This window comes from Chaetura pelagica, unplaced genomic scaffold, assembly GCF_000747805.2.
Source record: "Chaetura pelagica isolate M959 unplaced genomic scaffold, ChaPel_1.0 scaffold94, whole genome shotgun sequence".
Taxonomy (NCBI): Eukaryota; Metazoa; Chordata; class Aves; order Apodiformes; family Apodidae; genus Chaetura; species Chaetura pelagica.
In genome coordinates, this window is record NW_009952881.1 from 114,591 (window position 1) to 140,981 (window position 26,391).

At 39.9% G+C, this 26,391-nt stretch overlaps 2 protein-coding genes across 2 annotated transcripts; both read left to right on the top strand.

Annotated features, from left to right (window-relative positions):
- Positions 1 to 1,240: 1,240 nt before the first annotated feature.
- Positions 1,241 to 25,658, top strand: HPS5 (Hermansky-Pudlak syndrome 5). Its single transcript, XM_009995385.1, is given in 24 exon segments — positions 1,241 to 1,348; positions 1,820 to 1,930; positions 2,748 to 2,812; positions 3,288 to 3,480; positions 4,978 to 5,115; positions 6,403 to 6,614; positions 6,962 to 7,033; positions 7,283 to 7,371; positions 8,374 to 8,552; positions 8,719 to 8,877; positions 9,393 to 9,552; positions 11,556 to 11,679; positions 12,260 to 12,410; positions 13,180 to 13,241; positions 13,784 to 14,391; positions 15,643 to 15,766; positions 15,972 to 16,127; positions 16,599 to 16,718; positions 16,964 to 17,077; positions 17,409 to 17,515; positions 18,282 to 18,567; positions 19,013 to 19,119; positions 25,070 to 25,202; positions 25,520 to 25,658. Coding segments are annotated over 22 exon segments (3,399 nt in total). The 3' UTR covers positions 19,074 to 19,119; positions 25,070 to 25,202; positions 25,520 to 25,658.
- Positions 25,097 to 26,241, top strand: LOC104386738 (serum amyloid A protein-like). Its single transcript, XM_009995384.1, has 3 exons — positions 25,097 to 25,202; positions 25,520 to 25,658; positions 26,100 to 26,241. The coding sequence occupies exons 1-3, from the start codon at positions 25,097 to 25,099 to the stop codon at positions 26,239 to 26,241; spliced, it is 387 nt and encodes a 128-aa protein (XP_009993686.1).
- The last annotated feature ends 150 nt before the right edge of the window (positions 26,242 to 26,391 follow it).

Here is a 26,391-nt window from a genome sequence, read left to right on the forward strand (position 1 = left end):
GTTGGTTTCTGATCGATAGTTAGATCTGATCCGGTAGAACCCGCAGCGCGGGCGTCAGGGTGACTTTCTGGACTGAGTTTTCTAATCTAGAGCTAAACGGCCCTCGATGGGGGTGGCGTCCTTCGGAAGTCCCAATGTTTGAGAAATTTTGAGTAGTTTTTTGTGAATGTTGAAGAAATAATCTTCAATCTCTCTCGGTTAATGTGTGTCTCTTTCTGGACTGAGTTTTCTAATCTAGAGCTAAACGGCCCTCGATGGGGGTGGCGTCCTTCGGAAGTCCCAATGTTTGAGAAATTTTGAGTAGTTTTTTGTGAATGTTGAAGAAATAATCTTCAGTCTCTCTCGGTTAATGTGTGTCTTCCCCTTTTAGTGCCTGGTGAGAGCAGGCTTTCCCTTTTCTGGTGAGGAAGTGCGAGGTTTCACATGACAGTGTGTCTGGGCGGGGGTCACTCGGTTTATAGGGTTGCAGGGCAACGTTATTTAGAAATTGAGAGGCTGAAGTATGAAGTGTAGTGAAAACTTTTCAAGGAGCACAGAGATCTAAACTTTAACAATTTCTCAACAAGCGATTCTTTTAAAGTGTGTGCTGTTTGAGATAAATACCTGAGTTTTCAGCTTCAATAACTATTTAATTATCTCTTTTCACTCTGTGTTACTGACCTCCTGTGCTGGAAGGGCTGGTTTATTCATGCTATGTACACACGTATTAAGAAAGCACAAATCCAGGTAGTTCTAAATTTGGTATCACTTGAAGGTAATACTCCTTAAACTTAGTTTTAGGGGAGAGGATGGTGTAGGTATAAAATGCCAATGTTAAATGTTTTCCTTGAGAAAAGTTGTTTAAAATCAAGGGCTTGTGTTGTAGGGGGAAGTGCATTTTGCCACAAAACAAGGCTTTTTCCATAGGTAGACTAGGACTTGTTTCATGGATGGATGTAAATGTCTTACAGCTGCTATTTAAATATTTCCAGGGTTGGAATCTGATAGGTTAAGTAGTCTGTAATGAGCTTCAGCAAAGACATCTCAATGAGGCAGGGGTCTAATTTTGTAGCCCTTGGGCCTTTTTGACAAACTGAAACCTGATGCTGTTTGAACAGGAACACCTTTTCTTTAAACTCAGAAAAACAGATGTCATACTGAAACATGAACTGATCAAGAACTTACTGTTTTTTTGCCAGGTACAGCTAAAAACTGAAGCTTTAATGCACCCCTGAGTGAGTAGTGTTGATCTTGTACACCAATGGCCTCTGTGCCAGTAATTCCAGACTCTTACAACCATGTGTTGGCAGAGTTTGAATGTTTGGATCCATTGCTGTCTGCACTGAGGCTGGATTCTAGTCGTCTGAAGGTGAGTTTATCATGTTCAGGGTGTGTTTTTTGGGTATGTTTTGATTTGGGGTTGTTTTTTGTTTAAAAAAAATCCAAATAATTTATTTATTTGGTTTATTATCTGATTAACCCACAGGATTAATCCTGATCTTTTTGGGTGCTTGCGTGCTGGCTTATTGGGGGAGGGGAACACTTTGGGAAGAAGAAGTAGTGAAGACAAAAGGACCTTAGTGTGTTTTTTCTCAGTGTAGCTGTGGGGTTAAACAATACAGCCTTACATGCTTCCTGTCTCTTCTTTGCTCCAGTTGCGGAGAGTGCTACACTAATATCTTTGGCAACTGTGCTGCTGGTGTTTTAGGAGAGTTACACACAGCTGACAAACAATGAAGCCTTTAAAAAAGTAGCATGATAATGCAAAAAAAAGAAAGAAAGTACTGTTATTATTACTTACTAGCAGCCATGTTGTGCATTGTGGTTTTTGTTCCTTCAGTGCACATGTATAGCTGTGTCAAAGAGATGGCTAGCTCTAGGCAGTTCAGGAGGAGGACTGAACCTTATACAGAAAGATGGTTGGAAGCAAAGACTCTTTCTCACTCATAAGGTAAGGGTAAAGAATTCAATAACAAAATTTCAGGGGAAAATGGCTCTGGGAAAGAGATGTTGTTTCAAGTTAATTTTTAGTAAGAGTCAACAGCCATTTTCAGCTTGCTGAATTGTCCAAGTCAGGTGGAGTTTTGGACTGCTCCACTTAAGAAAGTGGTACTAGAGTGTAATAGACTTCATGAGGTGTGAAAGAAATTCCTTGTGAGGGTTAGACCTTTGTTTTCCCATTTCTTACTTTTAACAGCAGCAACAAAATCACCTGAATATCTAAGATTAGATGAAAACTTTGAATAAGAAAATGGAGCAACTCACATGTAGATAACAACCAACGTGTGGATGTCAAAACTATGAACTACCTGGATAAGCAAAGAAAAGGCAGGCTGGCATGGTTTTGCTGAGAGAAGTCATGGAACAGGGGTTTTTTCCACGGGCAGATGCTGTTTCCTGGGAGCCACTGCTGCTCCCACTGTAACATGAATGCAGCCATTTTTTTTAAGGTTGGGAGCATCTCACTTAGTTGTGGCAAAACAAATTCTATAGGTGCAAGGGCAGGAGACTGATGCCCGTATTTTCCAAATCAGAGAATGAACCACAGTTGTTTCTCTTTATGTTGTCTTGTTGTCAGCTGCATCTTTTTAGAGTAAACTCAGTGTCTGCAAACAAACCTCCCCCCAAAAAAGACAGTGCAGATCACAACGAGGTGGTAACAGCTGTTGACATGAATCTGGTTTAAATCTTAGAGATGAAAGTTGCATAGTGGTAATGGCAGTAAAATAACAACTTTTACCTGCACTTACTTGCATACTTGCTTCCAGGAAGGTGCCATTTCCCGGGTTGCCTGTTGTTTACATGATGAAGACTATGTTGCTGTTGCCACCAGGTGAATGATGTACTTACACACCTGAATTCTATATAACTATTTTTAAGTAACTTTTAAGATTTGAATATCTGCTGAGAACTTGGAGGAGGGCAGGGTATTAACTGGTAGAGGACTCTACAGAATAATTCCCTGTGCAGACAGTTTGGTTAGCTTTTTTTCTGAAATAATTATTAACTTGGCATAGTGAGCTTGGTAGTTAATACCACTTACATTGTTTAAAATGCTTATTTTTCTATGTCCTCCCTGGCAATTCCAGTAAATGTGAGAGTAGCCTTCCAAAGCTGCTGATACATTGCATTGCAAGGAAGGGCAAGTTCTTTAGAATGAAGAGTGGGAAAGCATGCAACCTCAAATGCAACCAACTCTGAGATGTACTGCTTCCATTTTCCATTTCTTTGGAATAATGCATCTTTATCAATGATAAAACTTGAGAATACTTATTCTTAAATGGTATTTTTTTTAATAATTGTTGTAGCCAAGGTCTTGTAGTAGTCTGGGAGCTGAATCAGGAACGTCGTGGGAAGCCAGAACGGATTTATGTTTCCTCTGAGCACAAGGGCAGAAAAGTCACAGCTCTATGTTGGGATACAGCTGCCCTTCGTGTTTTTGTAGGAGATCATGTGGGAAAAGTGTCAGCCATCAAGATTAACACTTCAAAACAAGGGAAGGTAAGATGGCATATACTTTGTTTGAGATGAATAGTTTCCCGGGGATGATGTGTGGAATATTTTTGTTTATTTTAGTAAAGTAGAACAGAGGAAACTTGACATCTGATGAAGCTGTGGTGGCTTTGACTGTTGGGATGTAGAACATCCTAACCCCTCTTGAGACAACAATAGAAACCCTAACCCGTGAACTTCCCCCACTCCCTCTTAGCTGTTCTAATAATGCAACATAGAAATGCTTTCAAAAGTACAGAATTTCAAGCTGTCTGACCTTCTTCCTCTTGGAATTTACAAGTACCCAAGCCCATGGTCTTGGTGTTTCTGAGTTTGTTGGATTCTTTAGACCCAGCTGCAGGTTCAGCTGTCTTAGTCCTTAGGTCAGCTGCCGGTTTGAGAAAGGGCAATCCCAGACACTGATTTTGCTGGCTCTGTCTGGATACTGTTAAACATGTAGATTAGTTAAAGGAAGTGAATGTTGAGCTTACATCCATTACATTTTGTGCAAAGGGCTCAAAAAGTAATGATACCAGCTGATTTCAAGCCCTTGAGTGTTCATTAAATTTCACCATTACTAGATTCGTTCCTCTTTCTTTTAATCTGTGAGAAGCACAACCTGGAAATAGGTGTGTTACTCCAGGTCCTTTCTAGCTCTCAAAAGATTTAGATGAAAAATGGACTTGAAAGTAGCAAGACTCCTGCATTTAAAGAAAGAACTAAAAAAATCAATTGTGGAAAGATGTAGAGAAGGGCAAGGCTCATGGAATATGTTACTCATAACTGGTGAAGGAATTGGACTATTGAATCTCTCAGATAATGCACTTTGTTTGAAGCAGGGGATTGACACATTCCTAACAAAGAAGACAGCTTTAAGCTGTCAAAAATGGTGAGTGGCTGCTGGAAAACCTGAGTTCCCAATAGGTTCTTATGAATAAGAAGTCTGTCTATGACTTTGTTCTGCCACCCATGCAAACTGAGACGCTTGTATAATAAATATGATTTGGGTAATCTGCTACAGGGTACTAAAGTGGGTTTATGTAAACCACCTAATCCAATGGTAGTTGTTTTTTTGGGTTTTTTTTGTATCAAGTAATCCCTCAGGTCTGTCTCCAGAAGACATCTTGCTGGCTGAAGGTACCTGTAGGAGAGAATTGACAAAAGCATAACACTTGCAAGAGCAAGAATAAAAATTCCTCTTAATGTTACAAAACCTGCACTCTTTATAAAGAAATGGCAGGATACTACAGTTGTACAATTTTGTGGTTTTTTTCTTAAGCCTTCAGTAATGGTTTTGGTAAAAGGAGGATTTAGACTTTTATGCCTCTAAGCATTGAAGCCTTGCTCTGTAAGGGAGAAGAAAGGAACTGCTCTGTCTTATGCTGTGTATTTGTAGCATACATGAGTCTTTTCTGAATGTTGTGATTTTTTTACTTGATGAAATAGTGTTTACCTTGAATTGAGGTCCTGTATGTTTTCTTTTTCTTTTTTCTTTTTTTACTGTAGGCTGCTGCTGCTTTTGTGATGTTTCCTGTTCAGATTATAACCACTGTAGATTCTCGGGTTGTTCAGCTTGATTATTTGGATGGAAGATTGCTCATATCTTCACTTACACGCACTTATTTGTGTGATACCGAGAGGCAAGTTGTATTTTACTTGTGAAATATTGGACTTTACTGAGTCACACAGTTCCTGAAGTGACCTCTGGAGTCCAATCCAGATCTAGTCCAATTTTCTTGCACAAAGTGGAATCAGATAGAGTAGGTTGTGTGGGATTGTATTCAGTTAGGTTTTGAGCATCTCCAAGGATGAAGACACCACAAGTTCTCTGGGCAACTTTTTCCAGTGGTTCACCACCCTTGCAATAACAGGGGTTTTTTATGTTGGAATGGAATTTTCTGGATTTTTATTTGTGCCTGTTGCCTCTTGTCCTTTCACTGAATACTACCAAGAGTAGTCTGCCTTACTTCCTTCATTGGGCATTTATACACATAGGATCATATGAGTTCCACCCCTGAGCCTTTTTTGTTCCAGGCTTACCAACCCATGTTTCTCAGCCTCTTCTTGTAAGACAGGTACTTGCAATCCTGTACTTTGTGGCCCATGACTGCACTTGCTGCAGTATCCGTCTCATTCTTCTACTTGGGAGCCTGGAACTGGATCCAGCACTCCAGTTTTGTCTTACCAGTGCCAAGACGAGGGGAAAGGTCACCTGCCTTGACCTGCTGGCAGCACTTTTCCTAATGCAGCCCAGGAAGGTTTTGGCCGCCTTTGCCAACACGGCACATTGCTGGCTCATGGTCAGCTTATTGTTCACCAGGATGCCCAGGCCCTTCTCCACAAAGCTTCTTTCCAGCCAGTTGGCCCATCCTTGTACCTGAAGTTATTCCTCCCCCAGTGCAGGGCTTTGCATTTCTCCATGTCTGTTTATCCTGGTTGCAGTTCCTCATTTTGTCTGTGGAGAAGTCAGGAGGAGTGGTGTCAAAAGCTTTACTGAAGTCATGATAAACAACATCCACTGCTCTTCTCTCATCTGTCAATCCAGTCATTCTGTTGTAGCATGCTATAAACACAATTTCCCCTTTGTAAATTCATGCTGACTATTCATAATCCCCATCTGGCATGTGATTGGAAATGGTTTCTGGGATGATTTGCATCACCACCTTCCCATCACCAGGTTGACCAACTGGTTCTCCTGAAAAAAAAATAATAAAAAAATCACCTTAATTATGTGAGCATTCATTTAAACTAATAAATATTTCTGCACCCTGTCTTCTATAAATTTCATAATATTAGTAACAGCTTTTATAAGCACCAAAACGAATTCAGCATCTAGGATTTAGTATTTATTCTTCAACAGCAATGTAAAATTAATTAGAGCCTTTATTAATGCTGCCTTAACAAGTACCTTTGTTTTTTTCCACTAGGGAGAAGTTCTGGAAAATTGGTAACAAAGAGAGAGATGGAGAATTTGGAGCATGTTTCTTCCCTGCTGGAAAAAACGGTGGGAATCAGCAACCTTTAATATATTGTGCTCGACCTGGCTCAAGGATGTGGGAAGTGAACTTTGATGGGGAAGTGCAAAGCACACACCAGTTCAAGCAGCTGCTCTCATCACCACCTCTCCCTGTTGTTACTCTCAGGTAGATGCATGAGTGTTATCGGTGATCAACTTGCTTGAGGCTTCTAAACTAACTGAAAATAACTGCCATAATACTGAGAAGATTAAATAATGTCCTGGTGCAGTCAAGCATCAGTACTAGCTGTTATCTTAATGCATTCTCTTCTCATAATGGAAACCAGTATCTGAGTTATCAAAAATGTCAAACTTTGATTCTGCAGGTATGTCTGTATAACTACTGCAATGAATGCTGCTGTCAAAAGGCTGGATTTATTTAAGCCAGCCTTGTATTTCCAGAGTTAAGAATATTATATTAAGAAAGTGATACTTGTAGTTATGCTTGTAATAGATACTAATTTTACTTTACAGGCTGGATCTTCATTATACTAGTTGCAGCTGCTCTCCACAATATTTATCTTTCCCTCAGCTACTGTATTTGACGTGAGTATTTGTCATCATAGCTTTCTGTTGGTAAAGTAGGCTTAAAAATAAAAATGTTTGGTATACTCCTAATTTATATTATTAGTATATTTATATTATCAATGTCATCTTTTTGCAGAAGTACTTTCCAAGTAGCATGCAAACAACTCACTTCTTACTTGCTGTATTTAAGCCAATGCCATCCCTGTATATTTTACAGTGACTATCGCAGTTAATTGTTGCACTGTTAACTGTCTGCTTTTCTTGCAGTGAGCACTATGTGATGACCTGGACAGAAAGAGGCATTTATGTTTTTCTTCCCCAAAGTGTTCAAGTCTTACTCTGGAGTGAAGTAAAAGGTAGACTATGAATCTTCTCTTTGTAATATTGTCTGTTATGTTTGTCACTTTTGAAGTTCTTGCTTGACTTGGAGCCTTTTCAAGCTTAATTTCTGCAGTTGGATTGCAGAATGTTGATCAGAAAACTTTTTTTCTGGTCAATTGTCAGGTATATCCTTGAATGTTAACCCTCTGCTTGCTTGCTCCAGTCAACTCCTTCCTTTGTACTTCTGAGAACATGCTTGAGAAACAAAATGTGGTGTAGAGTGAATTTTTGAAATACAGTAATTGAATAGTGAGAGGTAACAACCTGCAGTATTAGTGAGGTAAAACGTAGAATATCTTTTCCTCATTTCTGTTTATTCAGGTTTCTTGACAGGTGTCCTGTGAAGGATAATCTGGCAACTGAAAGCTTTAAACCTGTTCTTTCTAACACCTGTCTAAATTGAAGCCAGGGAATGTACTTATTTGGCAGTTCAGTGATGCCTCATAAACAGTTTTGTGTGTATGGTTTAGGTGTAGTTCTAGAATGGTTAGTTATTGTCAGTCTGCTCCTTCCCCTTCTCTCCCACTCTTTTGGTGTTAAGTTTCCAATGCCTTTCATGGAGTGTATGCACACAGTGTAACTTTCATTTGAAAACTACTGAAAGGCCAACTTTTCTAATAGGAGATACTTTCAGTTTCAAAGCTAATAGTCTATTTCTCATCTTTACCACTCTTTAGTTTTCCATCCCCCTTCAGAGGAGAAGGAAACTTTTCAGTAACTTCAGTGTACCTTTTGGATGCTTTTTAGAAATGCAACTCCAGAAAGTTTTGATAGTTTATGCTTTTTAGTAGTTAGATGCTAGCTTAGCCCTCTTCAGTGTTTGTTTTCCCCATGCCACTTGTGCTACAGTCTACTAGGCTTTTGTAAGCATTTTTCAGTGAGATAGGAAATATATTTTCTCCTTCTTTCGGGAACAGAAAGAAATTATGATTAACTATTTCAGTCCTTTAGACACTTTTGTGCATCTGGTTTTGCAGATATTCAGGATATTGCTGTTTACAAAAATGAGTTGTTCTGTCTGCATACAAATGGAAAAGTTGTGCACCTCTCCCTGCTGCTGGCAGACCGCTGTGTGGAGCGTCTGATAAGAAGAGGGTTCTGGACACTTGCTGCCAGGGTCTGTTGTCTCTTCCAAAATGCAATCATTTCTTCCAGAGTAAGTAAATATATCTGTGGGTTTCTGAGATTCATGTTCTTGGAGTTTTAAAAAAAGTCTTCATAGCGTACTTTTGGAATTAAAATTAGCCTGCACATTGGGTACCTTCTGCTGTTCACGTGTGCTTTAGAAATAATAACGTCTCCATGTCACTGTGTACTTTTAGGCAAGAAAAAATTTGCCTCTAGACAAGCTGGAGCATCTGAAGTCTCAGCTGGATGCCTCAACCCAACAAGATCTTATTACTCAGCTGGAAGAAGTAATTTCAAAGTTGGAGCCTCTAGATTCTGCATGCAGTAGTAGAAGGAGCAGTATTTCCTCTCATGTAAGTGTATTGGTAGTGCCAAAAAATCCCCCCTAAACATTCTATCTTTATGGCTTAAAATCAGTTCCTTGCTTGCTTTGAAGATGAGGCTTTAATTTTTAACGTGTCTACTGTAGCTGATAATGCTGCTTTCTAAAATGAGGTGCAGTAGAGAGGTATGAAATACTACTATTTGCATTCTTTAAATTCTTGGACCTCTGCCTTTTTTACATATTGTTTTGTGTCTAATGATTGAGTTGTGGACAAAGACTGATACGTATTAAGTACACCAGTTCTGCAGGCTGCTTTCCAAAAAGCAATTGCAGCATATACATTTTTTATCAAGTCAGTGGCTTGCACACTTATTGGCATGTGTGCACCTTTTTGGTTTGGATATGTCAAAAATATGCTGTTATTAAGGGCTTTTCCAAACAGTGAATTCTGAAGTGCTGTGAAGTTATTTGTGTGGCTGTGGTTGTTGGAGCTCTGTAAGGATGTAGAACTTGCACATCAAACTCCTTTCCCTTTTGTCCCAGGAAAGCTTCAGTGTCTTAGACTCTGGAATATATCGTGTTATAAGTCGAAGAGGCAGCCAGTCAGATGAAGATTCATGTTCTCTCCACAGTCAAACATTCTCAGAAGATGAGAGACTTAAGGAATTTCCTGCACACCAGGAAGATGAGCAAGGAGAGCTTGGTAATATTTCTTAATTAATGTATTTTACTCAGATGGAATTTTTATTTATTCTACAGTAACTTGATTGGGTTGGCTCTGTGCTCTTTCCACTATCAAGTTATCCATGATTAAATTCTCTAATTTGATCAATGGGAACAGTCACCCTGACTTCTAGAAACATTGGAGTGAAATGCTTACTCCACAGAAATCCAAGCTTAAAACCAAACACAACCCAGAGAACCAAAACACAAGGTCCAGAGGGCTTTTGCCAGGCTAGGACTTCGCTCAGATTTCTGCTCCCCCCCATCCTCCTGCCCTGTGCAATTCAGCATTAATGTCAAGATTATCACAGCTGACTATGTCAGTGCTAATGGAAGTTCAAATGTGATGTTTGTTGACACTAGCCTTCCAATAATATTAGTGCCAGCAAAGTTTCTTGATATTGACTCTTTGTATTTCTTCAGGGAAAACAGTAGGCTCAGAATAAGTGTTCTGAACTGTCTTGCAGGGTTCCATATGTAAAGAGGATTATCTCTTAGGTGTGTATACATTAGCATGGGGATGATAGAATTGTTATTAGACTATCCAGAGAGCTTTTTATTTGTCACTGGATGAAAGTCAGAGTGAGACAATAATGGGTCTTGTTCTCTACTCTGATTGGAACTGGGAGGGGATGGTGAGAAGCGGGCTTAGTTCCAGGTGTGGTAGAAATATTTTCCTTGAAAAACCCTGCATGTTAGCTTTTGCAGAGATGCTGGTTGAGGATGGAGCAAATTTGGGTGCTTTGTTGGAAAACCATAATGAAGAGGGAGAGTATGGAAATTAGCATTTACTTCCTACTCGTCAGTAGCATTGTCCTGCTGACAAAGCTATGTGCTGTTTGTAGCATTATGTTTACATTTGCCTCTTTACCTACGTCACTATAAAAATAACAGGTAAGAAAACTTGGAAATGTATAATTTCTGATATTAAAAATCTAAAATGAAGGAGGGTGGTTTTTGAATGACAGAAGATAGAACAATTCTATTTGTTCAACAAGAGATAATAGATTTTCTGATTATTTCATAGTAGAGAAGTTCTAGATGCTTCTTGAAGCATGTATGCTTAACTTGGTATTTAAGAGAAATGGACTTACTGTTTCCCTGCTCACATTTACGTAAGATGTCATCAGTTTTTAGGATTCTAATCTGCATGGTGAACAAAAGCAGCCTTATTTGCAATCTTAAAAATTAGTTCTGACCTTCAGGCACTATGTAGAGAGACTGCACTCCAGTAGTAGAATTTCTGTATCAACATGGCATCTTCTCCTCTCAACAGTGCAGACAGTGCTGACTGTTGCAAAATGCAGTGTCATCCTTACTTAAAAGGATCCTTTTTTTCTTACTTGTATCACTTAAAGATAGTGTGTGTTTGGACCAGGAAATGATTGACCAAAACACATTGTAGATACTGTTAGGGACAGAAGAGTGGAAAGGAAGTAGAAATTGATTATGTATTTCCTGTGATTCTTACCAAAAGTCAGAGAGCTGCTTTCAGTTCTATTTTGGAGTGTACTCACAATAGAGGGGGGGGTGATTTTTACCTTACTCGTGGCTTATGCATCTCTGGTCATATGTGATTTAGGTTTTAGGTAATCATGCAAAGTGAATTGTTTGTATGCCACAATACTTAATTTTCCTAGGTGTTTAAATAACTGTCAGTGGCCTAAATCAAGATTTTATCCCCTGAATAGACTGTAAGTCAACTGTTAGAAGATAGTTTTCATACAGTTGTTGATCATCGTTTGCCTTGTTATAGAGCCAAAAGACTATTAGGAAAGCAAATCTACCAGGTTGAAAGTCAGTAATGAAATGTCCCTTGATACCCAATAGCGCTTTTATGGTTCCCCACATTCTTGAATATAAATTATGAGAATATCCCATGTAGGTTATCTGCTAATGAAATAGGGATTTGCAGTTTGTTTCACTGTTCCTTTTTTGCTAGGCCACTGTTTCATGACTCTTTATTTCAATTCCATTTGTTAGACAATGTATCTCATGCATCTGTGACGGTTGAGGCTGACCGGAACGAGACATTTCTCCCATTCAGTATTCCTTTGTCATTTCGTTCCCCATCTCCTCTCGTCTCTCTCCAAGCTGTCAAAGAAAGGTAAAACTTGCAGCAGGTTCACTCCTCCATTACATCTTTCCCTTTTCTGTTCTCTTAAGTTTGTAGCAATGTCTGGTTTAGTTCATACTTTGTTCTGCAACAATATAACATCTGAACGGAAACATTGGAGATGCAGTCCAATTAGCTAGACAATTTAAAGTTTCCATCTTGACTCTAATGAAGATACAAGGAACTGCTGTTAATTGCCAAGAGGGACAATACTTCTTAATAATGCTTTCTATTTATAAGCTTTAAAATGCAATGCAGCTTAGGAATACATCTCAAGAATCTATGCACTAATGTTAGTTGTGATCCTGTTTCTCCAGCAGCAAAAAAAATCCCAGTCTTAAATACTTCAGGTTTTTATTCTGTGCTGGAGATGGAGACTGTGACTGACGTATCTATTCTGAGAAGCTTCTTAGTGAGTTTTGTTGTTGTTGGTCATTGCTGCGCTTGTCCTTTACTCAAGATTTCTTTAGATTATGAAGTTTTCTGAATTAATGGTTTGACTGGAAAGAAAGTGCTTGATTGGTTTGGTTTTTAACTTTCAGTTTTCAATGTTTCAACTTCCGACTCCTAGTGTTTCAAGCTTTGTACGCAAAACTACTGAAAAGATTGGCACACTTCATATAAGTCCTGATGCTAGAGTGAAGCAAGAAGCAAAGGATGATGGGCAGCTGCAGGAGTTGGCTGTTAATCTGGCAGCATCTCCCCAGGAAGAGAAAGAGTGAGTGCAAAATCACGTTTTCTTAGCAATTTCATTGGATTCTGAGGATAGAGGCCTAAAGCAAAAACTACTAATTTAAGTAGGTGTTAGGTTTTTCCAGCTGCCTTCATTACTGTAGTGAGTATCACTGCTTCTCCCTGACTCCTTTCCTAGAAGCTGATGAGACAGTGAACCCTTCTGGGTGGTGGAGCATGCAGCCTCCACGGTGCTGTAGTAACTGAAGAGGAAGAACGTAGTGTATCGCACTCCCTGAGAGTTGCTGATCTATGATGCTCCTTATAGTTACAGAGACAAGCCCAACAGTTCATTTCCTGTTCTTTCTGAGTGAGGAGGAAACACTTATGTCCCTAAAAACTTTTTTTATTTTTAATAATTGTAGTTGTAAACCATTGAACTTCTTTAATGATTGTCCAGTTAATACAGAGCTAAGTTATATCATATGCCAGTGATGTGCTGTCTTACTATTTTGGACTAGCTTTCATATAGTGGCATGATAGTGAGTTTTATTAAGTTCCTTCAGAAATCTTCTCTAGTTGGAGTAGAAGCCATTATAGAAGGCTACAAAAAATACTACTGGTCACTCTTCATGCCCAATTCATCTATAGTGTCTGGGCTCGTCCTTACTAGAATTGAAAGCTTTGTATTTTTTTTAAATAAAGGAATTAATGGTGTTTCCTCACAAATTTGAGGACATCTGTGAGGAAATCTTCACTTAAATTATTGAAGATAATACTTCACTGAAATTAATGTGTTGTTCCAGGTTAGAACCACAGAGCTGCCAGCTTCCAGAGAAAGACCATTTGAGAGACCTCAAGGCTGCAACAGCAAAAGCTATGTAAGCAGGAAGACTTTTTACTGTATAGATATATTGGGCTTTGGTAGAAAAAATTACTGATTTAAAAAAAATCAACAAACAACCACCTACTTTTTAAAATTCATTACATACCTGTAATGCTGTAAATGTCTATTAACATAAGCCAAAAGGATCTTATTTGGTTAATGATTTGTTTCCCCTGTTTAAAACCAAGCAAAACCCACCAAAAGCTTATTTTAAGTACTCTAGTATTATCCTCGTGTCCTAACTACAAGCATAGTTTAAAAAACAAACAACCAAGAATAACCAAAATCAAAACCATGTAACAAACAACAATCCATTTGGAAAGAAGTTCTGAGGAATTCAGAATGTACTAATATTAAATGTAGACAGACAGCCTAAGTAACCTAAACTCTGTTTGATGCACTCAAAACTGGAAAAATATAGCAACCAACTGTAAGTCAAGTTCAGGAATGTATGTCGAGTTACACAAAAGATACATACATAATACTTCACTTGTGGCACCTTGTAACTGTCCAGCAAACTTCTTGTTTATGCTACAGAGCCAAACTCCAGGATCCCTTGGTTTTGTTGGAACCACAGTGTATGAGAAGGGTTTTACAGGAATGGCTTATCTATCTAGAAGAAAAGTTTGGTGACAAAGAGCATTCTGCTTCCTCTGTTAAGGAAAGCAAGAGTGTGTGTGCGGATGAAGAGGGGGCTGTCCTGGAGGAAAACCTAGAACTTGCTCCAACTGATAGAATCCCAGCAGACAGGAAACAGTGTAGTATCTTGGAAGACTGCACTGAAAAGGAATATACTGATGAAACATGCATAAGCGAAACCATGTGTAAAAACAGAACTGATTTGAAGGAACCTGTGGATTGCTACTTTCAAGTGTCTCCTCCATGTGTCATAGAACCAGATGTTCAGAAAGACCTCTCTGAGTTGACAACACTCTGTTTTGAGCTGCGTATATTTTCCTGTGGAAGCAGTGAGGCAGAGAAAAGCTCTGATGGAGGTCTGCCACCAGCAGCTTCATGGACCTTGGCCTGTAGGTTTATGCAAACCTACTTCTTTCTTTTGGATTTAAAAAGACTAAAGCAGTGTATTATAACCCTGTATGCAACCTGTCCTAATATGTGGGAAACATACATAGCAGGATTGAAAGGTAACTAACAAAAATTTTATTACTAGTAAGCTGAAAGTAAGACGGTTTGGGAGAAAAAGGAAAAAAACTTGAAGATGCTCCCATTTGTTTCTGCAAATTTTTCTTCTGCAGGTGTAGTGTGGGAGGAGCATGGTTGGTGTGTGGGAGTTTTGGGTTCTTTGCTTGATTGTTTTTCTCCCAAACACTAACTTAACAAGAACTGCTGGCTCCTTGGAGACACTATTCTTCCCCTTACTTTGGAATTCTGAACCTTTTCATTTATATGGTTGTTCACATGTTGTTAGTGATTACAGACTAAATCTATTTAAAAACAAATATATGTGCTTCATAGACCAAAATAATCTTAATTAGAATCACATGTCTATAGAAACCAGGCAGAAATTAGGGGAGAGGCAGAAATGGAAGATTTAATATGTAGAAAAATGTGGTTAATGTGAAACAAAATTGAATGCAATAGATTATTCCATGCAAATGAGTGGCTTGTGGTCTCATCTGACTTCCTTTTTCCACAGAAATCCTTTCTGATCTTTTTGATGCCTATTTAGCCTAACTGAACCAAAGCTTCCTGGTTTTATTGGAAAACAGAACTTCATTTGTTCTCTGCTTCTGCTTTATGCATTTCTTTAAAGAGTAAATGAAAGTCTTAGCATTGATTTGATACAACAGAATCTTGCTTTGAGGTTTGGTATTTGGCATTTAGGTTGCAGGAAATCTGTTTACTATTTGCATTGTGAGGGCTCTAGAAATGACAGTAGTGCATGCATTCCCACTTTGTCTTCAGTTGAACTGCACTTGTGCCTGTAGATTAATAATCACATTTAATTGGACCAAGGTTTGTGTTGAATTTTGCATTCTGTGAAGTCAGTGTCCAAGCTGAAGTCTTTATTAATAGAAGCAAATTGTAATATATGAAAACTGATGCAAACATGCAAGCCATATGTCCTACTATGGGCATCTTTTTTTCACATGAGAGAAAAATGCTTCCTCAGAAGTCTAAATAAAAGTAAGATATATCAGAATGTTATTCCATGCTTTAATGTTTTCATTTTATAACTGTAATTTGCTGTAAGTGCAGATTAGTGATGTTGATTTCTGTGAAGTGAACAAGTAGGAGCTGTTCACTTGTTACTACTGTTTGCTAGGGAGTTCCATGGAAGTAGCGATAACTTCTGTCCTTATGCTTAACAATGTGTGTTAAGAAAAAAAACAACCTTGCCCATATCTTGTAACTTATGCGCTGATTTATTTCAGAACTAACTTGTCACAGTCCAGTGGCTTTAGCAATGGAAAATGGAGATATGTTGAAAATACTGAAACAGCTGCATGACCTGGGGCCTTGGGATGATAGTCCACTGTTACTGGTACATGCTCAAAGGTTTGTAGCCAAGTGCTTTTCTTCCTCTTCTTCAGTGTAGTTAACTTGCCAGCAAGAATTGGTTCGCTTAATATTTCATGAAGCTCTCTGGAATCTTGTAAAGATGTCACCTTCCAGTACTACTATCTTGAACTTGCAAGATACCTTGAAAAAATGATAATTTTGCTGTCTTGTACTGCAAATAGTTTTTATCCTCTCTCTCCAGGCTTTATGAAAAATTTGGGGAAACAGCTCTTCGCCCCTTGATCAAGTTCCACCCCTCTATTTTGCCTTCTGATATTAAACAGCTTTGCAGGAATGATCCAGCTCACTTTTTAGCATATTTAGATAGTCTGGTGAAATCAAAGCCAGAGGATAAAAGGTAAAGGGAATACAGAATATTTTTCATTTGCTCTCATCTTGTAGCTTTGTGGGGTTTGTTTTGTTTTGTGGGGCTTTTTTTAGTTTCTCTATCTTCCTGCTTGGTGTTATATTCTAATTCATAATGTCAGTTCTAGTTGGTCTCTCAGACTGTGGGTTTTTTGTTTGATTAGATGCTAGTTTTAATGGGTTTTTCTAAGTAATATTTTTTATGGAACTGACTACTTTTGTTCCTGTGCCTGCAGTTTAGTATAACAAGGTTAGACAGCATTAAAAAACTGGGGAAGTTCACCTACAAACCTGATGGTTTTCTGTGGTCCCCTCAGTTTCCAGAAACACAAATAATTATACACTTTTTTCTGTATTTAATTTTACATCATTCTTTTGGTGGGTTTCTTTTCTGCACACAATCTCTACTTCTTCATGTCTGGTATATTTAAAACTGGTAGTTTTTTTCTGTGTATTTTTCTAGGTCATCTCTCCTTAGATCTCTTCTGCAGCCTGAATCTGTACGACTGGATTGGTTGTGCTTGGCAGTTTCTCATGATGCACCGCAAAGAGCAAATACTGTGGATGTGGAAGGAAATCCTAGGTAGAGTTGAGTTCACCCAAGGTCCTGACTGCAGCAAAAAGGGTCTGCAGGCTTTTGGCAGAAGCAACCAAAGGATTAAATAACTTAATATGTAATACTTTTCAGAGTGACCACTCTACAGAGACAACACAGTGTTTCATTAGTTTTTCCATCTCTCTTTTTGTATACCTGCCTTTCTTGTAGAGAGAACATAATGTTCTGAAGAAAACCATTAATGCTTTAAAACTGGGTTTCTCATCTTCTAGGCCACGATCACATTTGTTTACGTGGGGCTACAGCCAGCTCATTCTGCTTTTAATTAAGCTCCCAGCTGATTTTGTTACAAAAGAGAAGATGGCTGACATCTGTAAATCACACGGGTAAGAAGAAAACATGGTAATTCTTGATACTCAGTTAGCTGGTATTCCAACCCCCAAAAGATACAAATGAAAACCACTAACCTGCTCCTTACCTGGAGAGGATTTATTTTAAAGTCTTTCCTGTTTTGAGGATGAATTTTGAGTGTCCAGATTAATGTACCCCTTTTGGCGAAGGGCTATATACCCATGTCCCCACTCTGTAGTGATTTCTGGCATTCAGGAAACTCTGTCACTTCTGTCTTCACTGATATTTAAATTAATATTTAAGTATTGTTTACTTCAGTTCAGACTTAGTATTTGATTCCCAAAAATCTTTACTCTTTTATTCAAGATTTTGGCCTGGATATCTTTTTCTCTGTCTGGAACTGGATAGAAGAATAGAAGCCTTTACTAATATTGCTTATTTGGATGATTTGAGCCTGTTGAATGGAGAAGATGGTTAGTGAGTCTTAAGCTGTGTAAACATATTTCTGTAATGCAGGAACTGCCCTTCGTACATACTGATGCAGTTTGTCCAAAGTTCAGTTGAACTTTTATTTTTGAAATGTTTTGGTAGCACTAACTTGTACATACTGATGCATGATACTCATGCATTTATTTTTGAAATGTTTTGGTAGCACTAACTGTGTGTAGTGCAGTGTACTCGCAACACATAAATGGATGTAACGCTCTTGTATCTTCACACTGTGCTTTCTGAAATCTGCTGTGCTAGAAAATGCTTAAAAGTTCAAGAATGAAGAGTTATTTGTCAGTTGGGAGTAAAAGCTAAACTTGTGTTGTAGATAGAGGAACTGCTAGCCTCCCTGCACAGCACATGCACATGCCCCCCACTGCACATGCGCACAAACCCCAAGTTATGACAATCAAAGCACGGTATCATATGGTAGAACTAAAGGCTACTGGGAATTTTCTTCTAAGATAGACAAAATAATTCCTTGTCTCTTGACTTAATCCAAAGCCTTAAATACTGAACTATTGTGAAGCTTTGTGTATTGTTCACTACTGAATCAGTCAGTCAAGGCAGATCGCTTCTGTACACAATCAGCTTATTGATAACACTTGGTTTTCTTAGATCTTCCAGAGAAAATCAGAATAGGTAGCTTCCATTTTAAGTACAGATATATTTAAAATATTAGGCATAGAATAATCCTTGTTTTACAAATAATATAGCAAATTTGATACATTTGATTAATTTGATATCTAGGTTCCCTTCCGGAGACGATAGAAGAATGGAAGTTTCTTCTGCATCTTGCACAAAAGCACAGCCCGGTTTTCCACCATCATGGCCCACAGAACGGGAATGCCGTCAGCAACGGCAGCCCGAGCTGCCCAGACTGTGTCACTGTGGAAAATGTAGCTCTCTTACTAGCAAAGGCCATTGGCCCAAATCGTGCCTTGCCTCTCTTGCAGGAGTGTGGCTTGACACTAGAGTTGTCTGAGAGATTTACTGGTGTCTGTGAGATACTCAGAATTGCTGAGAAAAGGCAAAGGTAAGATGACATGTTAACAGGAGATCTGTGTACACACTGTGTTAATTTTGGATCTTCTTGATGCTTTAAACTTTGTTCTCAGTTAATAAAAAGAAAATGCTTCACATTTTTACCTCAGATTTAAAATTGAGCTGAATTTTTTTATTATCTAGGAGCTATGCAATGTGCAATGTAGGCATTTTAAGACTGAATAAGAGGAAACAGGAAATCATACGTTAAAATGTATGTGGAGGAGATTCTCTGAAGGAGATATCTGCACAGGCTCTAATCTGCCTTATCCCTTTCAGAGAAGGCATGTGTAGTGATGTCATGATACTACTTTTGAAATACCATCACATTTTGGACAAACTTTTCTTTAAACAGCAAACCAAAACTCTGTTGTTCTTTCTGTTGTTAGCTTTTTTTACTCTTTGACTTTTTTCTCCCCTCTTTGCTTTAATTGCAGAGCACTGATTCAGTCCATGTTGGAAAGGTGTGACCGGTTTCTGTGGTCTCAGCAAGCATAGAAAACAACTTGGAAAACTTTGGGAATGTTTTTTTACTGTAATGATTGTATATTAAAGTGCCTCTTAAACTTACTGGACTCTTAAATAAATGAACTCCCTGTCTAAAAGTTCAGTTATCTTGAGCCAGTCTCCATTTGGCAGGTATGTGGGAACTGTTGACAGTTCTTCCTTATTCTTTTGAAGATGAGTTTTGAACTCTAGAACTTAAATCAACACCACTCAGTATGTATAGTAAAATTAGGCTTACAGATTTCTGAGATGAAAACTCCTGAATTTATTTTCCAAGTCCGTACGACTTCAGTGTTAAGAATGTGAGCCCCTAAGTATTAAATTACAGTGTATAAGATTTTTTTGCCATTCCTTGGAAATACCTAAGCCTGTACTCATTTAATTTTCCTGTAAATTACATTGACTTTTTCAAGTTACTGTAAAAGTGCTTGTTATCATAGCTTTTTTTTTCTCTTAAATTATATGGACTGATCCTGCCAATTTGAAATGCATTAATTGAGCTATGTCTTAAAATGGGAGGGAAACATTTTTCATGAGTGGACTAATGGTTAAGAAGCTACTTGGGAAAAGAGACGGATCCCCACCACACCATGGTCTCCTTTCAGGCAGTTGTAGAGAATGAGGTCTCCCCTCAGCCTCCTCCTCCTTTTCTCCAGACTAAACAACTCCAGTTGCCTCAGATTCTCCTCATAAGACTTGTTCTCCTGACCCTTCACCAGCTTGGTTGCTCTTTGGGCATGCTTCAATACCAAAGTGTCCTTCTTGCAGTGAGGGGCCTGGAACTGAACACAGTATGTGAGGTGCAGCCTCACCAGGGCTGAGCATGGTGCTGAATCACTTATCTAGTCCAGCCTGTCCAGATCCTTCTGGAGGGGCTTCCTACCCTCAAGCAGATCAACACTCCCATCCAACTTAGTGTCATCTGTAAACTTACTGAGGGTGCACTTGATACCCTCATCCAGATAATTAATAAAGATATAAACAGAACTGGTCCTAACACTGAGCCCTGGGGAACACCACTTGTGTCTGGCTGCCAACTGAATTTAACTCCACTAATGCCACAACTCTGGGCCTGGCCATATAGCAAAGACTACACCTGTCCAAGTCATGAGCAGCCAGTGTCTCCAGGAGAGTGCTGTATGAGACAGTGTCTGTCCAAGGCTTTACTAAACTCCAGCTAAACTTTGATAATTCAACCATTAATTATGACATTTTGGGAAGTAAGAAGACCATGTGTCATATTTTAATAATCTTTTTTAAAGTTGAAGGTTTAGGTAAGTGTTTTTAGATGGATACTGTCATGACAGAAGTCTTTCTAAATATCTGCTAGAACATGAAGATTCATAAACTCATCTGGATTTTATTTAGCGTTTACAGAACTCTGCTTTGTACCAGCAGTCTTTCTGCATTTAATGCATCTTTGAACAATTTTCTTTTTGGGCTTCTAGTTTTGTCTCTTCACTATCAGATACTTATTTTTGGCAGAAAGCCAAGGCATCTCATCAGTATTTGATTTTCATAAGTGTAATTTAAACAAAAAATGCATGCATTGGAACTGAATTTAATTAAAATTCATATTTTTGTCAGGAAATTACTAGAAAATATTTCTTTATAAAGCATATTTTTATGTAGTCTTGCAGCACTTGTGCTGCAAAATAATGCTTTTCATCAAAATAGGATTTAGTAACAACTTTCAGACTTTTGAGAGGTGCAGTCTGACTATTCTATCTCAATTGCAAGAAAGACTAGTGTGGAGGGTTGGTTACTTGACTAAAAGAAGTTACAGAGAGACAACTGGTGGCAGACATTTATCTGGTAACTAATACATGTGGAAGAAGCTAACACAGGACTACTTCTAAAAGAGAAAACTTTTTTGGGGTTTAGATTTTGATGTTGGAAATAGCACAGAACCTTCTATTAAAAACACCCCATGCTGTTACAGTAAGACTCAGAATAGGAGCCAGACAGCTGCAGTGTGAGCTGGTTACACAAGCCAGATGATGTTGGAGCCTGTTCTCTTACCAACCAAATAAGCCTGCTGCTGCCTCACTGGCTGTTGCACTTAACTATGTTTGATGCAATGTGTGAATGTAGTACATCTTTAGCTGCTGAGAACTGTGAGGAAGTTGGCTGGCTTTCCAAGAATGTACCTGGCTTACCTCCCTATGTAATGGGTCTGCTTCAGTTGTTCTGTGTATTTTATATACAGAGCAGTCTCTTTGTTTCTTCTCTGGGGTTTTTGTACACTCAGTTAACTTTGGGTGAGGGTTGGATGGGTTTTGTTTTTTTTTGTTTTCTTTAATAAATCATAACTTTACATTTGGAGCTTTTTAATTTTGTCAGAATAGCTGCATAACTAATGAAGTGCAAAGAATTTGTTCAAGTTTGTGTTGATGATTTCAACTAACTTCACTGTCAATAAAAAGTAAGAATTGACTTTCTGAAGAAGAGTTGGAAAATCACTGTTTCCTATTCTTGATGTGTGTGTTTTCATCCCATATAGGGAAGGTAAAGGGACTGTGAAAAAGCTACAGCCCCTACCAGCTCTTGTCAGTCAGTTAAGCACACACCACTGGTAGTATAAGCCAGCCTGCACTGGAGCAGATGATCTGCAGCTCCTCTTTGGTTTTGGTCACCAACCGTTAGTGGAGAGCACCCTTGAAAAGCAGAGATGAATGAAGTTGATTTTGCCCAGAGTAATTTTAAATAGAAGCTGTGTTGGTTTTGTTTTGGTTTTTTGGTTTTTTTTTTGTTGTTGTTTTTTTAATTGTTGTTTGTTTGTTTTTCAAAAAATAGACATAAAAGCCTCATACCTGCCTCAAAACATTATTTCACTGTTAGGGTCATAATCAAAACATATGGGGAAATCAATCTTGTTTAAGATAAACATCTGCATATGCAATCTTTTTCTAGAAGAGGAGCCAAGTTTGCAGTCATTCTACACATCTGTAAGACTGAGGCCAATGCTAGTAAATATTCCATAGAGCAATGTGGCAAAATTCCTGAAGTGAACTACTGCCTGTGCAAACTTAAAGTTTACTTTGCTATTACTTCCCAGAATAAAGAATAACTGCATCTATTATTGTGCCTGAGCTGGGAATTCACCTCAGCCTTGTTGTGAAATATTTGTAGAATGTAGCTTGCCTTTATGGATATTTAGAATTAAAGGACAACCAGCAGCTTTTTATTGTAGCTATATCAGAATACACAAATGGAAAGAGTCTCCCAGGGTTATGTTTCCCTGTGTGCACACATGCCAGAAAGGTATATTCTGCTCAAACTCTTCTGTGTGCTCAGGGGCAGTTTGCCTATTTCTATTGTGCAACTGTTTTGGCTGCAGCTTCTTTCTGTGGGCCCAAGGCTGTGATGTGAAAGCAGGCCAAGAGGATACGGGAAAGCAGAGCTCAGGCCTGTTACCTGCTGGAGCACAAAACTGATGCTTTTTTTCAGTTACTGGACGGAGCTCCATCATTGTCACTGCTGCTCTCCTTGTTGAAGACAAGTCAAGGGGATGCAATCCAAGATCTTCTAAACATCCCCTCCACCTTCTTAAAATTATCCTAATGTTTGTGTTTTTTTCAGAAGATTTTGGTTTGGAGAGAATGTGAAACACATCACATCACATCAGAAGACTCAGAAATACCCTCCGTGGTCCGAAAATGTCTGAGCTCTTGTAGGGAGAGCTCCTTCAGTCAGTTTTGAAGGCAACGCCCTGTTCTATGTCCCTGGGCAAAATGGCACATGCATTAGTGAGCCTGTACCCCAATTTACAGTGCACAGTGGGCAAACAAAACACATATAGGGGCCCCAGGAGACTTTTCTCCATTTGTACATTCTGATATAGTTATGATAAAAAGCAACTGCAAACTGGTTGTCCTTTTTTAAAAAACTTTTTTTTTAAAAAAGGTGACAGGGCTACTCACAATCAGCAAAGAGGGCACTTGAGCTGATGTCAACCCTTAAGTGCAAACCAGGATGTGAACAGAGTTGCAGGGAAACAAAGCACTCCAGTCTGCAGTAACTGAGCTGTTACACTGTTACAGAATCACAGAATTCTAGGGGTTGGAAGAGACGACAGATCATCTAGTCCAACCCCCCTGCCAGAGCAGGGTCACCTAGAGCACATCACACAGAAACACATCCAGGTGGGTTTTGAATGTCTCCAGTGAAGGAGAGTCCACAGCCTCTCTGGGCAGCCTGTTCCAGTGCTGTCACTCTCACAGTAAAGAAGTTTTTTTCTGATATTCACATGTGTTGTCAAGTTAACAGGGATGTGGTGTTGGTGGATATGGTTTAAGGGAGAACTTTGTAGAGCAGGGATGATGGTTGGACTTGGTGATCCCAAGGGTCTTTTCCAACCTGAATGGTTCTATGATTTTATGATTCTAAGTTCAGAAATGACAAGGGGACAAAATGATGTGTCTGGCTCCCTTCTTTGTGCAAGGTTTCCTTGTGTGAAATGTCTCTTCTTTCCTTAAACTAAATTATTGTTTGAAGTCCAGCCATGTCCAAGGGAACTAGCTGCTGGCACTTTATTAACTCAGTTTGTTATTGCACCTCTTTCACCTCATGCATTTGCCCTTCAGCTCCAGCAGTTGTTTAAGGGGACAGAGCTGTGAATGGGGCAACTACACATACCTCTTCTGCTGAGAATTTAAAGAAGCTCTCTTAGACTTGATAAATCATTTAAGATGACACAATGGGAAGACATTCTGCACATTTCTTGTACAAGCCCAGAGCTTTCTGCAGGGAAAAGAGTTATGTCAATTGGAAAGCAAGCAGCAAGCAGGCTCCTAAGCAGAGAGACCATAGTGGGTACTCAAACTGTGAACCATGCCAAGAGGTTGTGACAGTTAATATATTTTTCTTAAAATTTAGCAGAGTTGGGGCCACATGGATCTGAACTTCCACTTGGGTAAAATGTTTACTGCTTCCTGAAATGTCCCCTTAGTTTAGCCCATGGCTGGAAGTCCCTCAAGAATGATCTGTGAGAAATAGCGAAGGCAGCACAAAGCATTCAGGCCTTCCTTGTGGTGGTGTGTGTGCTATCTTAAACTGTTATCAGAGGGACATAAGTGTATGTGATTTGCTTTGCAGTGGAGTCAAGAGCAACACTTCCATGTTTTCCATTCCATTAACCCTGGGATCCATCTTGTCACCCCAGCACACACAGGAATTTCACTTAGCAATTCCTGCAACCATTCAGATAACACAGTTTACCTTTCCTTGTGCACAAACACAGACCCAACCTTGTGCTTCAATGTACAGTGCAGACAAACAGGTACCTTCCCCCTCCAAGCTCTGTCTAGCAGAGCTGAATGGAAGTATCACCCTTAAGACAAAGGTAGCACTTCAAGCACACACAACACTTTGGTCTTTGAGGCAGTTTCTCAGCCTGTTTGTTATGAGGAGCCAATAGTCACATGAAGAGCTAAAGAAGCACCACATGCCTTCTAATAATTGTGTAACAGAAGCTATGAACTTTCAGTAAGGACAAGGACAGGCTTACCGTAATGATTTCAGTGTTTGAAATGGGGTAGTGGTGGGGAATTCCCACCTATGGGTATCCTTCCATTTCCTCTTTTGAGTGGTTTGAATTTATTATAAATACCCTCTCTGAGTCTGAGAGCACACAAGACAAGCTCCATCTTCTTTGGCTTTGCCTTTCTGCAAAGGTGAGTGATATTCTGAATCTGTGAGCTATATGTGGTGTTTTTAGCTGGTACTCAGGAACAGGACTAATGCTTCAGCATGTAGGACTTCTCTGTACTCATGACTGAAACAGCAGGGAATGCTAAAATTCAAGTTTCTCATCTCCATCCGTCACTGTTGTGGACTCCTTGGCTGAGTTTGTCATTGCACAGAGGGCATCAGTCCTTGTGGGTGGAGAGGCAGCTCCCCAGGCCAGCTATGGGTGTGATGGATGCTAATGTAAGCCATCTCTCAAAGGTGCTCCAGAACAGCTCATCTCTCTGATTGTCTCACAGCTCCGTGTCAGGCTTGGGCTGGGAACCATGAGGCTCTGTGTCTGCCTTGTCTTGCTCTCCTTCACTCTATGTGCAAGTGCTGACTTCTCATTTGTACGCCGTGGTGCACAATTTGCCTGGGATGCAGCGGGAGGTAAGCTGCTGTTACCATGGCCTTTCTCTCAGGAGCACCCTCCCCAAGCACAGGTTACCAGCAGTCAGTGGACACAGTCCTTAAGAGCTGGGAGATCCACAGCGCCACATGAGGCACCCCACTGGTTTCTGCTGCTGGAAGATGGCCTTGATCAGGCTCTGCACATGGGTACACTGCTGTGCAAAGGCTGATGTGGAGAAGTGCCTCTCTGTGTTACTGCTTCTTGAGCATTTCAGCTCCCAGCTGAAACGGTACTTAACTCTTCCTGGGATGACTCTTTAAAGTCAACATAATCTCTGTTTCTTCACTTTCTTCAGGGGCATGGGATATGTTCAGAGCATACCGGGACATGCGTGAAGCAAATTATGTGGGTGCTGACAAATATTTCCATGCTCGTGGCAATTATGATGCTGCCCGAAGAGGACCTGGCGGTGCTTGGGCAGCCAGAGTGATCAGGTAATGGAGCATATTTGGCTTGTTAACAAGGAGTTAGCAGGGATCCATACATTCCAGTTAGAGTGAAGTCCTTTTTGACTTGTACTCAGCTTTTGACCTGGAAGGCCAGTGGAGAGGAGAGGCAGTTAATGTCTGAACTGCCCCTCTCTGTCAGAACAGTGCCTCTCCTCCCACACGCTCTTGAGCCTTATTCTTGCCCTCCTGAGAAGGCAGATTCCTTCCCTCTGCATTTCTGGTGGCAAGGAACGCTCTCGCCTGGCTGGTGTGTTTCCTGACACACCAGGGATGGATTCCACTGCGGTTCTCAGCCAAGGACTGTCTGTGTGCTTGCAGCTCGCTTTGAGAAGTCCTGTGGAAAAAATTGGTTTCATGACTGAGGAAGTCAACACAAAACAGAGCTAAATGCTGGTTAACTGAGGTGGCCTTTTTCCCTCCTTCCAGTGACGCCCGGGAAAACTGGCAAAGCGGGGTGAGCGGCAGAGGCGCCGAGGACACCCGCGCTGACCAGGAGGCGAACGCCTGGGGCAGGAGCGGCGGGGACCCCAACCGCTACAGACCCAGGGGCCTTCCCAGCAAGTACTGACACCTCCCCAGGACCCACCCCGGTTCCCCTCACACCCCTCCTGCGCAGCCGAATAAAGCCATTCTCCCAGAAACTCCCCTGGCCAACGCCTTTCCTTCTGGGGCGCCGATCCGAGGGCACAGCGCGGGCTGGGAGGGATGCTGGGCGCTC